Source organism: Anabrus simplex, chromosome 5, assembly GCF_040414725.1.
Source record: "Anabrus simplex isolate iqAnaSimp1 chromosome 5, ASM4041472v1, whole genome shotgun sequence".
Lineage (NCBI taxonomy): Eukaryota > Metazoa > Arthropoda > Insecta > Orthoptera > Tettigoniidae > Anabrus > Anabrus simplex.
The window spans coordinates 91,431,797-91,449,524 of NC_090269.1; the positions used below are offsets into that span (position 1 = coordinate 91,431,797).

At 39.4% G+C, this 17,728-nt stretch overlaps 1 protein-coding gene across 5 annotated transcripts in view; it reads left to right on the plus strand.

Annotated features, from left to right (window-relative positions):
- Positions 1–697: 697 nt before the first annotated feature.
- LOC136873775 (calpain-7) overlaps positions 698–17,728 on the plus strand; it is a 144,459-nt gene continuing 127,428 nt past the window's right edge. Inside the window, exons 1-3 of one of the 5 annotated variants that reach the window (XM_067146987.2) lie at positions 698–929; positions 1,023–1,113; positions 15,655–15,887. In XM_067146987.2, the coding sequence (XP_067003088.2) occupies positions 15,662–15,887 (226 nt within the window). In that variant the 5' untranslated portion in view covers positions 698–929; positions 1,023–1,113; positions 15,655–15,661. Of the gene's footprint in view, positions 930–1,022; positions 1,114–14,657; positions 14,913–15,654; positions 15,888–17,728 lie in introns of those variants that run through there. The other 4 variants (XM_067146988.2, XM_067146989.2, XM_067146990.2 and 1 more) reach the window with 4 other exon arrangements.

Below are 17,728 nucleotides of genomic sequence, written 5' to 3' on the forward strand. Positions count from 1 at the left end.
AAGCTACTTCCTTCTCCCTTTTCTCCTTCCCACGACCCTGTTCCACCTGTCTTTTCCTATCCTCTACTCTATATTTTCCTTTCCTATCTTTTCCCTTCCTCCTACTTCCACACATCTCAGCAACAGTTCCCTGTCCCTCATCTTCCCTCTGTTGTTCTTCTGGAGTGACTCGTACCGATTTCGCACAGGCACCTGTCCTGAATTCTGATCCTGAATAGAGCCCTTAGCCCGCAATCTCCTTCCCCTTAGAACATTAGACCACCTGTCTTCTACAGCTCCTCCCTTTCCTTCCCCTCCCTCTTGTACATCTACTGTAACCTGTACATTGTTTGAGGGAGTCGTATCTTCCTTCCTGTCTTCTGTGAGAATCCTAATTATCTCCGCATACATAACGCCAAAAAGTTCACAATCAAATACACCTTCTCTTATGACAGAATCAGTAACTCCCAGGTCACTCCGCTAGACAGGGCTCTAATCGCTTTCCCTCGATATCTCGCAGAGTGTCACGTATTGTCTCTACTGTATTTGCACCTACCGTCTCTCTTCTAGCTACCGTACGTGAGACATCCAGAGACATCTATCGGTAGTGTTTCAGTACATCCCTATTTTGATGGTTGACGTGGGAATTTATTTGCTCAGGAGTGGCAATGCCCTGCCGGATCAGGATATCAGGATTTAATGTGTCAATGATGTCATTTTTTGTCTGTCACATATTTGTAAACTTCGTTATCAGCTGTTTGGTTATCTCCTTTTTCTTAAATCATAACTATCGTATATAAACGACTGTACAGTTTTTAGCTTTTAAGCACCGGTACCTACGCGTAAAATAACGTAGTGGTAAAGTTGAATTGCGCTGGCTCTTTTTGCTATATAGGTTATTGGACAATTAAATTTCCATTCCATTCTCTTTTAATTGCTCTGTTTTAAAGGTATAGTTTTAGAAATTCGATAACTTTTTGATGTAATTATAGGTCCGTATCCTGTTGAGTTTTTTTTGTTTTGCTTCTGTTTTGCACTTGTAGAAGATCGATTGTATGCAGGTTGTGGGTTTACATCCTGTTTGCTGCTAAGGATGTAACCTTCATTTCCCGGTGTAGCAATATTATTGCACAGGTATGTTACGTCCTACTATCTGTTATTCACTGGTCCAAAGTGTGCATTGATATACTGACCTTTCTGCATGTAGAACTGACACTTCCCCATACCGTATACACATTCACTTGCAAGAAGTCTGTCATAGCCCAAAGAGAATGGTAGGGCCTATAGCTTAAAGCTTACTACTACTACTACTGACGGTAAATATAAAGTGAACAGAAGTCTCAAAATAGTGACGTGTTGTGCTAGAGATGGTTAAGAGTCTCATTATTCCACTTTTTTTGTGCTATCTCCTCAGCCCTTGTTCTTCTCTCATCTTGATAGTGTATTCAAAGCCATGGGTGGCTTTCGTTATCATGTTTGCTGTATGTCCATTTACATTATTGATTGAGTGTTGAGGACATTCCCTTTCTCTTCGAGCTGTTGCTGTACATCTGTATATAGGTCTTATTTCTGTCCTTTTCTCAGTTACCCTAGGTCTACTCCCTGGCATTAGCCAAATTTTATACCTGGTTGCCTTTCCTAATGAATGTTTCTGTGGTGGTTTTTATTGTGATGTGTTTTGTATAAATGAAGACGTGTATTAAGGCAAATACAATCACCCAGCACAAAGCCAGAGAAATGAATTGAAATCCCTTACATGGGGCCCTCTGAACCAAAAGCCACTGCAATGACCAGTCAGCCAAGGGGCTGTATATTACATCTGTTTATCGGCACTGTGAAACTTGTCATAAGCGGTTATGATTCGTTCTTCGAGAAAATGCCTTTTAGAATAAGTGGCTGCTATAAGGTTATGTTATATTGGAATGGTAGAATAAATCATATTATTACAGTATATTGATGACCATAAACTTTTTGGCATGTGTGCAATTAAACCCTTAAACCACTCCTAAACCAAATCATTCAGTTCACTGTTTTCCTTCCCTCTCTATTAAGTTTAAAATACTTTCTTAGTTTTTAAGAATGTTGTTCATGTGAGTTCTACCGCTTTTGAGCAGTTTCTTTGCAGAAATTCCTTTCTGACTTTTGATAAGCACTTTCGCTTTTCCTTCTCTCCTCCAATGTTAAAGCCAAATAGCTGAATCACTGACTGTACACAACTGAACTCCAAAACCAAACTGAAGGTATTTTTCACTGAACTAGATAGTATTTTTCATACTGAATAAAACAGCATTTAAGTTTCAGCATACCGAGCTACTGGCTGCGCGGTTTGAATCACGTAGGCCCTAGCTTTCATCTTGCATTTGGAAAATAGTGGGTTTGAACCGCACTATCAGCAGTCCTGAAGATGATTTTCCGTGGTTTCCCATTTTCACTCCAGGCAAATGCTTGGGCTGCACCTTAATTAAGACCACGGTTGCTTCCTTCCCATTCATAGCTCTTTCCTATACCATCATTGCCATAAGACCTATCTGTATTTGGTGTAGCGTAAAGCAAATTGTAAAAGAAAATAAAAAGTTTCAGCATGATCAACTAATGATAAAGAAGTTTATCTGCACACGACAAATAAATCGGAAAGTGATGCAACCAACTAAAGGGAAGAATATTGTAGTCAAGGTGCTGATAAAACAAGGCGAGCTCTATAAAGGAAATGGAGTGATAGGTGGTATAAGTGATCATGGAGCTGTTTTGATCGGTTAAAAATAAATGTGATTAAAAGGAAGGCTGTAAAAGTAGTACTATTAAGCAGTACCAAATTGTTGATAGGTGAGGCATGAGGACGTTTAAAAAAAGTATGATTAGTGGAAAATGGTAAGTAGAAATGCAGCAGACTGTGGAATGGGTTTAAAGCTATTGTTCAGGAGTGTGAAAACTTGTGTGGACCTCTAAAAGTAGTAAAAAATGTGTTTATGTTGAGTTCTCAGCCCGAAGGTTGGTTTGATCCTCAACAGATCCACTGTCAGCTGTCGTAGATGGCTAGGAAGAGATTAGGAAGATGTGCAGGTTTGAAAGAAATAAGAGTTTGGTTGTGGAAGTAAGGAGAGATTGAAGGAACTTGTTCCCTCATATCTATTTAACACGTGGAATAGATAGCAGAGGTAGCCAACGGGTCTACCTGAAGCAGAATTCAGACCTACAGTGGGAACATTGGTAGAAAACAAGACGTTCATAGAGACAGATTGGACAGAGAGAGAGGTACTGTCAGTTGCTCAGAATTGGCCCCAATTCGTTAATGGATTCATACTGTTAATACACAGTGACCTATGCCACCTGTACATATTAAGGTAAGGTTTACTACAAAAAAGAGGAAACTCTATGTAGAAGGGTTAGAGGGTAAATTTTGCTGATAGAAATGTTCAATTCAAACCAAATTTGTTAAAGTATCCACTCCACTCTTCTCTAATTTTGTCTTTCTGTTTTACATCATAGGGAATCTTTGCATATTGAAATGATTATTCTAAAGGAAACCAGCACAGTTTGTTCTGGTAAATTAAAAAAAGAGCAGTGTTATGAAAATGTTTCAAAATTTGGGCTTGAAGATATAGGAGCAAGAAAACAAGCTGCTCGACTTAGTAGTATGTTATGGATATTGATTCCCATGACCTAACCTAATCCCATGGCACTACAGCCCAGAAGGGCCTCGGCCTACAAAGCGCCCGCTGCTCAGCCCAAAGTCCTGCGGATTACGGGATGTCGTGTGGTCAGCACAACGAATCCTCTCTGCAGTTATTCTTGGCTTTCTAGATCGGAAACACTATCTCACAATCAGATAGCTCCTCAATTCTAATCACATAGGCTGAGTGGATCTCGAACCAGCCCTCAGATCCAGGTAAAAATCCCTGACCTGGCTAGGAATCAAACCCGGGGCCTCCGGATAAGAGGCAGGCACGATACCCCTACACCACGGGAACCTGAAATATTCGTCCTGAATGAGTAAATTTGTAACTCAAATATAAATGGTCCGTTATTGCACATTACAAATTTTCCAGCTAACTCATTCTTGGTTGCCAGAGTTTTGCCCTAGTGTGTCATTTTGGACTTATCAGTTGGTAACTAGCACACCTACCAAGTCACATGGCTATTGCATGCATGGAATTATGAATTTACTCATTCAGGACAAATATTTCAGGTTCCCTGGATGGGAATCATATCATCTAATGGCCTAGCAGACATCAATTTTTATAAAAGAGATCAAGTCCCTCATAGTGCATTGGCACTGCCTGTGGCTCCAAGTGGCCTACATAGTGGCTTCCACTATATGCACCAGTCATGTGTCTTGGTAGGTGTGCTAGTTACCAACTGATGAACGCAAATTGGGGTAGAAATTCAGTATTATAATGGATTTGGAATAGTGCAAATCTTACGTAGAACCTACCTTGTGGTGTATAGATGTGTTCACTGTGAAAGCAGGATGAATAGAAATACATAGAGTGATGACTTGCGCTAGTTGATGTGTTCCTTCACTACGCGGTGCTGGTGTAGATAGATAGGGATCAGCTGTCTCTGAGAATGTGTTTCTAAATGGGAATTGATGTGATTTAATTAGGAATGTATGGTTTAAAGAAATGATTGGAAATCGTGCATTCGTTACTGTGCTGTTTCAGAACTGTGCATTGTGTTTACTGACTGATGACTATGTTTCTGTGTTATATACATGTTTGATGCAAATTAAGATATAATGTTTAATGTTTTGAAAGTAATCTGTGAAAAATACGTAGGAAGTATTTTACAGTTAATAATGATATAACTTCAGTAATTGTTTTATCAGTAACGTAATCAATATATGAAATGTTTGTGCTTAGTTGCGCTAAGTGTTCTTTTAGTAATTTGCTATAAAAATGTCTGCATATCAAACTCTATAGCAATTATCATTTATAACCTTAAAAAAAAAAGATGTCAACTGTTTAGTGAACATGCTGCAAAATTTATCGCAGTTAACTTATTAAATCTCTCCAGGCTTGCCACTTTATTCTTACAAATACATATGTCATTCTTACAAAACTACTCAATTTATGTGTTAACGTGCTCATCTTACTCATGAATCTTACTAGTAACTTCCTCTGGAGATACTTAATTCTCTTTTTTAAGACGAATTCCTGCTGATTATCAGCATTAACTTCGTGTTACCACCAGCACTAGAGCATACAGAGCTAATTCGAGAGGAGTCTAGTACGAAATAAACATTAGTGAAAGGAACATCTGATTTAGTAGATTGGTGTCGATATGCACATCTTTTTTCTGTGATGTTTCAGGATAATGCAAGGTTTGCAAAATGGTGTGGGACTGCTATTGGATCCAGTTTGCGTCTCTGTACCACTTTTTCACCATTAATAATGTAACTGTCACAGATTGGGATAAGTTTGGCGGTAAAATGCAGATCACAGATACGACTTTTATCACTCGAAGGCAGATCTTGTTGTGGAGTAGCCTTCAACCACTTCGATAACATATTGGGATCCTTTGGAGTGATTTTTTTTTTTTTTTGAAAGTAATCTGTGGAAAAATATTATGAGATGATAGAAGACACAGCTGAGGAGGAGCAAGAGGGTGCTTGTGTTATTATTATTGGGGATAGGAATGCTGTAGTTGGAGAAGGTGAGGAAGAGGGAATTGTTGGAAAGTGGAGAAAGGAACAATAGAGGACAGACCCTAATTGACTTCTGTAAAGAGAAGCAGTTAGTGATAGGAAATGCATTATTTGAACACTACAAAAGACGCAAATATATTTGGACATCTCCACTGAATGATCAAAGATATCAGATCGACTATATCATTGTACAAAAGAGGTTCAGAAATGGGATGAAAAATATAAAATCTTATCTGGGAGCAGACATAAACTCAGATCACAACCTAATGGTTGCTGAGGTGGAGGTGAAACTAAATAAAACCAGTAAAGCTGCAGTTAGAGAGAGGCTAAATCTAGGAAAGCATAAGGGGGAAAAAAAAAAGGAAAAAAAGAAAAAGAAAACCGTGATGAGATGGAGAGGATTTTTACTGAAATGATGGAAACCACTGTAGATACAGGAAACATAGAACCTACCTGGACTGGATAGCAATTAGAGATGGAATGAAAGAGGCTGCAAAACAAGCACTTGGCATATGAGAAGAAACAAAGAGTGGGTAACAAAGGAGATGTTGGAGAAAAATGGAAAAAAGGAAGAAAGTGAAAAGCAATTAAAACACAAGAAGGCAAAAAGCAGTACAGAAAGCTAAATAATGAGTTAAGAAGAGAAACTGACAGAGCTAGAGAAAAGTGGTTAAATGAGAAATGTGAGGAGATTTGAGAGTTTGAAAAGAGAATTTAAATATGAACAGATATAGCAAGAAGCAAAGAGGATGGCATTTAAAAGGAAAAGTTGTAGGACAGGAGGAACAATTGAAGGAAGTGATGGAATAATCTCTGATCCAAATGAGACTTTAAAACAATGGAAAGGATATGTAGAGTCTTTGTATGTGACTGATGATAGACCACTACACATCCAAATAGAAGAAAATAAAGTGCCTGAAGATGAAAAGGGATGCTCTATACTTGAGGATTAAGTTGCACTTGCTGTTAATGAAATGAGACGAGGAAAAGCATATGGAATTGATGACCTACCAATAGAAATTGTAAAAGGGTTAGGAAATAAGGGAACACAAATTTTAACATCACTTTGTAACAGAATATAAGAGATAGGCCAGTGGCCTGAAGATTTTTTAACCACAGTGATGGTCCCTATAGTAAAGAAGAGGGATGCATGTAAGTTTGAAGATCACAGGACCATAAGTCTGATTTCCCATGCTGCAAAAGAGTCCTGAATCAAAGGTTATATAAAAAATTAGATGTATCGATTAAGGAAGAGCAGTATGGATTTAGAAAGGGAAAAGGTACAAGAGGTGCTGTTGGGTTACTGAGAACTATTGGAGAAAGATACATTGAAAAAGGAAGACTGGTATTTGTGACTTTTATTGACCTGGAAAAGCCTTTTGACATAGTTCAATGGGAGAAAAAAAAAATTGATGGGCATACTGAAGAAGAATGGAGTAGACTGGAAAGAAGGCTAATTAGGAACCTTTACATAAACCAAACTGTCCAAATCAAAATAGGACATATCTGTCAGAAGGGAGCAGAATTGGCAGAGGGTTGAGGCAAGGCTGTTGTCTTTCACAAACACTGTTTAATAGAGGGATGGGAATAATTTGCGCAGAATGGGAAGCAAATAAACAGCATTACAATATTTGTAATCGCTTGCTCCATGTTCAGGGCTTTCACCTACATTACGTAAGGAAGTTACCTGAAGAACAAGATGTGGCACTCCACGGACTTTGCATTAAAAAAAGAAAGTCTCCCCCTCCCCAAAGTTTGACGGAAGAAAACTATGTGAAATTATGAGAAATCGATCCTTTCAGTCGTGGTGCCAGCTACCACATAAAGGAAAAGGAGTAGTATTGTATTCAGACTGCCCGAAAGCGTACTCCTGGATGACTCATAAATCACCTCTGTCCTCTTCTGAATACATAAATGCAGTGAAGATGACATGCAACTTCACCGCAGTCAGGTTGGTTCCCGGTAGGTCATTCAACACAACCCGCTGCCGCCAAAATGGCTGCAATGAGACAGAAACCCTTGGACATGTGCTGGGATTCTGCCGGAGCACTGAACTAATGCGCAACCATCGCCACCACCGTGTAAGAACGTCAATTGCTCAAGACTTGAGACAGCTTGGATGGGAGGTGCACGAGGTGGTTCACTGCATCTCTACCGATGACTCTGATCGAAGGGCGGACATCATAGCCATCAACAGAAAGGACATTAAAGCAATGGTCTTAGATCCCACCATTCACTTTGAAAGAGACCTTAATCAGGCTCGGGATGTGGACCTAGAAAAGCAAGCTATTTATGTTCCATGTTTGCCTTGCCTTTCATCTAAGTATAAATAACCTATCGATCGGTGGATTGTCAGAAGCCTGCTATTCGGAGCAAGAGGCACCTTCCCTAGTCAGACATCAAACTTCCTACAAAACTTGAAAGTTCCATTCTGCGAGTTAGAAAAAATAGTAATACAGATACTGAGGAACACTCTGCTAATAATTCATTTCCATCTGTACCTGAGAACGCGATTGAAATTCCTCCCCCACTAACTCTGGGGTAAAAAAGAAGATAACAGCATCAACGATTAAAATTTCACTTCTTGATATTTTAAAATTTCATTGAAATTGAAACTGTATTCCAGATCCAAATGGTCACCCTCATTGGAGGACAGATGATTTATTTCTTTTTAAAAAATCTCTCTCTCTACCTGGAGGAATTAATTGCAAATTGCTTTCAAGGAAAACAAGGTGTGGCAGTTGGAGGAAAAAGAATTGAATGCATTCGATTTGCAGATGACATGGCAGTTCTAGCAGAAACTGAGAAAAGGATGAATGCTATGTTGGAAAAATTGAACAGCTCCTGTAAGAAGTTAGGCATGAAAATTAATAGGAAAAAGACCAAGACAATGATCATGGGGTCAAAGAAGGACTCAACAGCTAAAATAATACTTTCGGGAGAGGAGATCGAACAAGTGTCTAAATTCAAATATTTGGGAAGCATATTCAGAAGTGATCTTTATTGCTTGGAGGAAGTGAAGACTAGAATTGCAATGGCCAAGGAAACATTTATGAAACAAAAGACACTAAGACACTGTTGAGTGGGCCTCTAAATAGGGACCTTAAGAAGAGGGTAGTGAAGCGCTTTTTGTGAAGTGTGGCGCTTTATGGGGCTGAGACTTGGATGTTGAGAAAAGAGGAAGAAAGAAGACTAGGAGCATCTGAAATGTGAATCTGGCAGAAGATGGAGAAAATCAGCTGGCAGGATAAAGTAAGGAATGAGGAAGTATTAAAAAGAGTTGGTGAAGGAAGGAGAACGATATTGGAATGCATTCAAAGACTGAAGAAAAATTGGTTAGGCCACTGCTTGCAACGAAATTGTATAATAACCGAAGCATTGGAAGGAAAGATACAAGGAAAATTGAAGAGAGGAAGGAAGTGATATCAGTTAGTGGAGAGGGAAATGTGAATAGAAGCTATTGGAAGGCAAAGAGAATGGCTGAAGACAGAACAACATGGAGAATTCATGCAAAGACCTGCCGATAGGCAGACCACCAGTGATGATGACTGTATATCACAACCCGACTTGTAACCCGGAACATAGTAAGTTGTAGGCATATATCTTATTTATTGATATTTTCATAAACCAAACCCCATGTCGCAACAGCCCCAAAGGGCCTGGGCCTACCAAGCGACCGCTGCTCAGTCCGAAGGCCTACAGATTACCAGGTGTCATGTTATCAGCACAACCAATCCTCTCGGCCATTATTCTCGGCTTTCTAGACCGGGGCCGCCATCTCTAGCACATTTTCATGCGGTAGTAATTTTTAAGTTCACAAAAAGTTCACACTGGATATTTTCACGTATAAAACTACCAAAAAAGACCAGAAACCATTTACACACTTCTGCTTTAAACTGACGAAAAGCACGCCTACTTGACCCTTATATTGACAGCAGCACTGCAGGCGGCAGAGAACAGGTACACCGTGTCTGTTAAAATGATTCAGAGGGAGTGGTCACAGTATTAATTCCTATTCGTCATGGTGACAGCCAGGGACCCACCTGACACCCCCCAGAATTACATTTATTTTTATAACCTAATTTAATTTAGCACACGCCATTATCCATTACTCAAGCATGCTGTAGCATTTCCATTGGCTGAGATACAATTGGATATGATGTTATTTCCACCAGTTAAGTGAAATGCATTCCATTACCAACCTACGCACAACAAAAACTCAACTAAATGCAATATGTAATGAAACAGTGTACAATACAGAACAAATTATTCGTTTTTCATTAGCTGCTCATAACAAACGGCTATGTCAGAATCAGTTTATCACCACTGTCCAACATAGAATGTGCTGCTATCGCCGTACGGAATACTAGAGGCCTGACAGCCACTTTGAGGCGCTAACCTGGGTGCTTATGCCCCCATGCCCCTTTGTTTGATCACAGTCCAATGGTTTTGTCACCAATTGGACCTAACCAATCCAGACCAATAGTTTTGTCGGACCTAACCAATCCATACCAATGGCTTTGTCACTAGCCAGCATGATAAATTAATTCAGCTTTTCACCACTGACCAATATAGAATGCACTGCAATCACCGAACAGAATGCTAGAGGTCTAACAGCCGCTTTGCGGTCCTAACCTGGGGGCTTATGTCCCCCAGACCCACTTTGCTTGATCACAGTCCAAACCAATCCACTGCCGGTAGTTCATAAGTTAAAAAATGGGTCCACCACACCTAACAATGTACCACTAGTTCTGAAGGTCAAGAGTTGGCAGCATGTGCACCGCATGATCACGTCCATCGTGAGAAGTCAGCGAGAAAGAAACAAATGACAGTGCAATCTCACCTAGATGTCTGCGCTGATAAACTGCTACAGTAACTGAACTTTTGCCCAAATTGGAGTCTAGCTGGCAGCCAAGAATGAGTTCGCTGAAAAATTTATAATGTCCAAAAACAGACCGTTTATATTGGAATTAGCAGTATGTTCCAAGCTGTTAGTGAAGAGATGGTGTGGAATGACCAGTTGACGAATACGCTTGAGTGTAGCTTTTGAAAGTAGGAAAAAATCACAAAATGAAGATAAAGTTGGAATTCAGGAGGACAAATTTGGGGAAATATTCTCTTTTAGGAAGAAGAATTATGGATTGGAATCATTTACTGAGGGAGATATTTGATTAATTTCCAATTGAAATAATTTAAGAAAAGACTAGATAAACAAATGAAAGGGAATCGGTCACCTGGATGACAGCTCTAAATGCTGATCAGCGGTGATTGATGATTATGCCAATTACCGCCTTGTTCCTCGCCGATATATTTTACAACTTTGTTTACTGATACGTGACAGAGTAGAGAAGATGAGGAAAATGTATTATTGCATTACTGTATTGAGGAAAATTCTTTTGCAAGAATCTGGTCAGTTAGCTGTGAAGGCCTGCTCCCAGGGATGATCAGAGGAATGTACAATTCATTTAATAGCGTTAAGTATAAAATCTTGTCTGGATGAGTAATGCAGATTATTGTATGAAATGTGTGTAGCCACTAACTGTGGTGGCTGTTGACTGCTGAAATAAGGGCATTATTACACAGACCTTATGGGGAAAAAAATAAGTTCCAGGAACAAACGACTTTCACAAGGTGACTGTTAGGGCAGGTTTCACTGTATTTCTTAATTTCAAGCAACAGAAGTCTAAGCACTTACATTTATCTTTGATTTGTTGTAAATATATTTATGAATGGTAGTGTTGAAGTCTTAGAAATAAAAATATTATTGTCTATGAATATTGTCTTATAATGTTTTTTTACATCCCACTAACTACGGTTTTGCCAGTTTTCGGAAACATCCTTTAATTGATTTCTTCATTGTTTCCCCAATGTACCTTTCTCAAGATTGAGATTTCTGACCCCAATGCATATTATTTACAATTTATGCCGATCAATGCAATAAGTGTTACCTAACAGGTATAATACAGGCCCTGTTGACCTTGATTCTCTGGCATACAAGTTCAGTCATTAGATGCGTGGATCTGAAATGTTAGTGGCATTCAAACTTTCATTGCGCCAGTAATGACTGAGGTACCTTGTTCAGGTGTATTATTAGCATTTCATCAGTAACAACTACTTCACCACAGGAAGTTCACTTCCTAGTTGGTTGACAGACTGCAGTCTCTCCTGAGGCCATTCTTCATTCATTCATTCATTCATTCATTCATTCATTCATTCATTCATTTGCATTACAACACTAGCAACATGACTTCATCATTTGTAACCTAATACTTTGATATGCTACACACACTCATTTTATCCATATTTTTTGCTATTTGAAGTGAGCCCTACCTTCATTTCCAATTATCTCTGATAATCAAGTTTGTACTATGCAAAAAATTTGTAACAACAACTGCACAAACTGCAGGATTGTTCTCCATTTCAATGACAATTTCATGTAGCATTTCCAGATAATTTTCATGTTCTCTGTTCAGTCAAAGAAATATGTCCCAATTATACTGCCACTATCACCTAAACTGAAACACCAGGTTCATTTAGTTACCAATGACAGCATTTGAATTTGCAGATGCCCTGTGGACACAGTTATGTTAATTAATACATCCATGCTACTGAAACACAGGCCTAGCTTCGTCACTTCATAAGATCTGTTTGTAGAATGTAAGATCACCCTCATTTCAAACAATGTAAGTACTTATCACAGAATTGAAAGAATCTGTCAGGATTTTCATGCAGAGCTTGTAGCAGGGGTCTGTGTGGTTTCGTTTCCAAAAAAAAAGTACTTGTCACTTTACAGAAAAGCCATTGTATATGAAATGTAATTATTGTGTTGCCTTAAAGTATGTACTGTATTGTCCCTATCACGAGCCAGAGGCTCATGGGACCTTTTGTCACCAATAAATAAATAAATAAATAAATAAATAAATAAATAAATAAAAACATTTAGGCATTCTACTCTCCTGTCTAATATGCCTGTCTCTCTCAATGCTTTTACAGCTGATTTTTTGGCAAATTAACAAATACTTCAGCCAGATGTTGTATTTTTATCCTGTACATACCAATTTTGGTCATGTAGGGTGTCATGTATCTGCCATCAAACATTTCATCCCATACTTCTTATTGAGCTTATAAATTCCTTGGCTAGCAGGAATTTTCACAATCAGGAAATCATTTTTCAAAAGCTGTGTTCACTTTGGAAAAAATCGCTATCATACTGCCACATCTCTTACAGAGGGAACACTCATTCAGTTATAAGTTTTTTCTATTCATAATAAATTAAACAATGCATAAACAACAAATTCAGAAACAGAAGGGGAGTGCAGGCAAGACTTTTCACGTGGAAGGCCAAGTTTCAAGAGTTCAACCTCAAGATCAGCGAGACTAAGACAGTGGTGGTGACTTTGAAGGCCAACAACTAACAGACCACCAATTGGAGGGTGTGGACGGTTTCACCATTTTGGGCAGTGCAGTCCACAGAGATATTTTAGCCTCGAGAGATCACCAGCAGGGTTCAAAAGAGCTCCCTTTTCTACCAACAAGTGATTACCCTTATTTGGGATACTAAGATTCCAAAGAAAACAAAACTGGCGAGATGCAACAGCTACTTCGTACCAATCTTGACCTGTGATATCAAAACCAGCACCCTCGCGAAGAGATGCTTGTCAAGACTGCAGGCATCAGAGATGAATTTCCTGAGATCCACTATCCAGAAGACCAGGATGGACAAGGTAAGAAGTGAGGGGATAAGGCAGAAAGCTGGTGTTAAGACTTCTTTATGAGGCAGAGTTTGTACATCCAGACTGCAGTGATGAGGATGGATCCTTCGAGAACAGGCCGAGTGCACTTAGAGAGGTTGAAGGAAAATTACTTAGAACAGGGGAATGGATATGGACAGGCCTCATATTGCAGTTAGGGGAAAGGACACTAGTTGATGTCATGAAAAACAAGACATTCACAAATGGAGGAGAGTGGAAGAGGCTTACCAACAGTACTAGGGAAACTAGAGCTGTAAACTTATGATGATGATGATGATGATGATGATGACGAAACAACAAATTACAACAAGCATATGCAATACATCTACGTCAGTAATGAATCTTGAAAATGACAGCATTAGCTAACTTTTGTTGGACCCTGTAAATGCCCTCTTAAAATGTGAATATCAAATCAAGAAAAATGAGAAGTTTGCAGCAAAACAGACTACTGAAATTTCACCCCTGCTCTCAACATCAAGATAAGTCATTATAACATGCAAAGTGACAACAGCAAATCCTGTCTAACAGCGTCAGTACAGCATGTGTTCAAAATGTGCACCCTCGTGTCTCAGACATAATGGTCCTGTAGATTATCAAACATGTTGATGAACACAGGTTGCTGCAAGGACATAAAAACAGACTATATCTTTCCTCGCAATTCAGGAACAATCCTAAGTCAGTCATCTGACTGAAAAAACGATTCTTTTAGCGTGGTCCATATGTAGCCTTCTGGGGCCATGAAGTGCGGGAGTGGGAAGGGTACAGGATGTTAAGCGATCTTCAAAGTGCTGCTCCATCCATTATCGCTGCAGTGGCAGGTTTCTGGCGACATTCACAACATGTTTGTAATTTCAGTCCAGTGGTTTCCCACGGTCGTATTGCCTCCTACCTGCCCTGCCCGTGGTCAAGATACAATTTGTTTCATTATTGCTTATCACTGGAGGGGGATGATATTTTCCAATATTATGTGAAATGCTTATAAAGGCTTGTATTTGGTATTTCTATATTCACGGCTTGTACCCTATGTTTTAAGCATTTTGAAAAAGCAATAAAATGCAAATCAGACTATTTTTTATATGTAAAACTTAATTTATGTTTTCTGGTTTTTCTCCTGGAGTTTGTGCACCCTTATACTGCTTGCAAATGCTGTTGGCTGCTAAGCTCAAATACTCATTTCCCCCAAGCATCTCTGTAATGTATGTTTGGGTTCCTACCAAGATTGTAGTCCACCTCCGTAGTCCAGTGGTTAGCACTATTAGCTGCCATCCTTGGAGGGGCCAGGTTCGATGTTGTCAAATAGGTACATGCAGCTCACCTCCGAAGGGAGTGTACCTAATAAAAGCTACACCACCTCGGGATGAGGAAACGAATTTACTTTTTACGAAAATTGTTGATGCCGAGAGATATTTCAGTAAACACAATTTACAGTAATTGTAATTGATAGGAGAACACAAATGACGGAACAGATTATTCAGTTATGATCCATGCTTTCCTTCAACAATGTAGTCATTGATTCATGATCATGACTTTCAGTACTGGTAAGTTAAGTTTGTATACCGGTACAATATTTTCTTTTTCTGTTCTGATTTTACATCAATATTTAAAATATCAGTTTTGCTTTAGCCTATATCACTTCTGAAATGTCTGGTTATAACAGCAGATCCCAATTTTAGTCGGTTTATACGTTTTATAATATTAAGTCTTAAATTGAAGTATAGTACTGTAAATTGCTGGATAGGTGCTTTATTTTAATTCTTGGTTTAACGGGCTACTTCATTATCCAACCAAGGGTCCAGTCCCGGGCAGGCTGGTGAAGAAAGTATCCACTGTATTCCTGAAAACTCTTCTGTCTGTAGTAGTTCTTTGAGGTGATATTGCAACAGTACATTGGTCTGTATAAACAGCACTTTCTTTGTAACAACTAAACCAAAATAAATTGTGCAATTTATTCTGTATTGTTTAGTAAGCTTTGTGATATGGCAATCCCAAAATGGGCAAAACACAGTAAAACTTGTATTAAGCAACCAGCAATGGTACCAAGAAAGAATGGTCTTTTGGAGGGGTGTTCTCGTGAAAGGATAAGGCCTTTAAAAATAATTTTTAGTAGTGATTCTAGTACTGTAATATGTATATGGAGCTGCAAAATACTTTGCCTTTGCAGTGTTTTAAATCAGTCCTTGGAAAAATCTGTCACTAGTAGGCATGGTCTTTAGGACAGTTTTTCACTGTGTTTATATATTTTTGTGCTTTAAATAATTCATACATTTTGTGTTTCATTAGATCAGCTATGAGTTGGAACGTCCAAGGACCTGTGGAGGATGCTCTCACTTCATCCAGCAGGGCAGTTCAGTTTGAACGAGAAGGGCAGCTGGAAGTTGCCTCCTATTACTACCGGGAAGCTGCACGATTCTTGCAGCTAGCGTGCTCGAGTAGTCCAGAACATGAGAACTGTAATGAATGGAAGAGTAAAGCTCAGCAGTATATGGAAAGAGCAAGGCAGCTGGATCAGATCAGTAAGTGTCGTGCTTACTCCCTGTAGCATAGTTGCTAGTGCATCGAGGCTGGAGGCATACAAAAATCATCATTTCCTTAGCATTGTCTCACAGCTGCAGGTCTGATCGTTGTATCTTCTGTCGCACTCTGTTCTGAGTGCCTGTTGGTTGTATGTCGTAGACTTTTAAGTCTCCATTCAAGGAGTCTGCAACATATTTTGTGGCCTTCGATCTTATTGTGGTTGTTGTGGTAGGATATGTTAGGGACTGTTCCAGGTGCTGCTCTCAAAGCGTGTCCAAACTATTGTGTTATCACATTTTGTCATGGATAAGGTGATGCCCTACTCTCTTCTGAGAGTGTCTTCATTAATATGGTCTAAACAGAAGACTCCCAGAGTGCACCAAATCGTTCACATTTCTGTGATGTTAAGACACGCTGTTCTATGCAGTGCCCTAGGATGGATGTGACAGTTTTACCAACATTTTGTTTGAGATGCATAGGCATCTTTTGGTCAGACATAGTTCCTGTGAAATTCCTCCACCTCTTCTAGGTTGCATTCACTCTTCCTCATATGTCGCCATTAATACTGCAGTCAGTGTGCAATCAGAATTCAAAGTTAAAAGTGGGAAAGGGTCCACCTATTCAATACACTTAAATTACTGTATGTAATTATGTTTTATTCATTAATGGGACTAGTTTTAGCCTCCATATTGTGAGGCTGAGGAGCCATAACACAAGACCATGATTCGAACAGTTCAGAAGCACACACTAGAGTACAAGGTTGAAAGACATATCTGTCCTGAGGATTTTATTTTTTATTTAAATTAATTTATTGAAAAACACAAGGCAATTACAAGTTATATTTTCACATAGTTTCCTGCTTTGGAAATGCATTTGTCCCAGCGTATGGGCAGATTTTTGATGCCCTCATCGTAAAAAGAACAGGGTCGTGTCACCAGCCAGTTGCGCACGAAGTCTTCAACACTCGTCCTCTTCAAATCGTTGCCCTCCTAGAGCTTCTTTAAGCAGTCCAAACAAATGGAAGTGTCAGGGCGATTAGTCCGGGCTGTAAGGACAATGATCAATTGTAGTCCAGTGCATTTCCTCTAGCTCGGAGACAGAGCTGCAGTATGGGGCCGCACATTGTCATGCAGGAGGATGACCTTTCGAATCGGTTGGTCTCATCTTTTGCAGCAATGTACAACCCTCGCCTTATTCAACAGCTTGCAGTAGTAAGCAACATTGATTGTGCATTGCTCATGCAAAATTCAATTAGCAAAATGCCTTGCCAATTGAAAAAATATTACAAGAACCTTGCCAGCTGACAATTGTGTCTTGGCTTTTACTAATGTTGCCTCCCCTTTCCTCCACCACTCCTTACTGTCTTGTTTGGATTCAGGAGTGTAGTGGTGGACCCATGTTTCGTCACAGGTGACGATCCAACTAAAAAATGCATCACCTTCTTCCACAAACTTTGCTGTAAGCCTCCGTCAGACCTCCAAACGTCTGAACTTCAGATTTTCGGTCAAAAGGCAAGGGACCCATCTGGAGCACACTTTATGGAACTGTAGGTCGTTTGTGATGATTGCTTGACAGTTCCCATTTAACTGATTCTGACTTGTTCTGCAATTTCCGATACTGTCACCCGTCGATCGTCGTCAATAATGTCTTTAACCGCATGAATGCTGGTCCGAGCATGGCGATCGTGTTGCTGATTTTTCACACGTTCTCATCCTTCCTTGAACTGTTTATGCCTGGCGAACACACGTGTCCTTGACAATGTTTGATCACCGAATTGTGCAGTCAATCTCTGGCAAATTTCCGCCGCTGTAACTCCTTCACAAGCAAGAAATTTTATAAT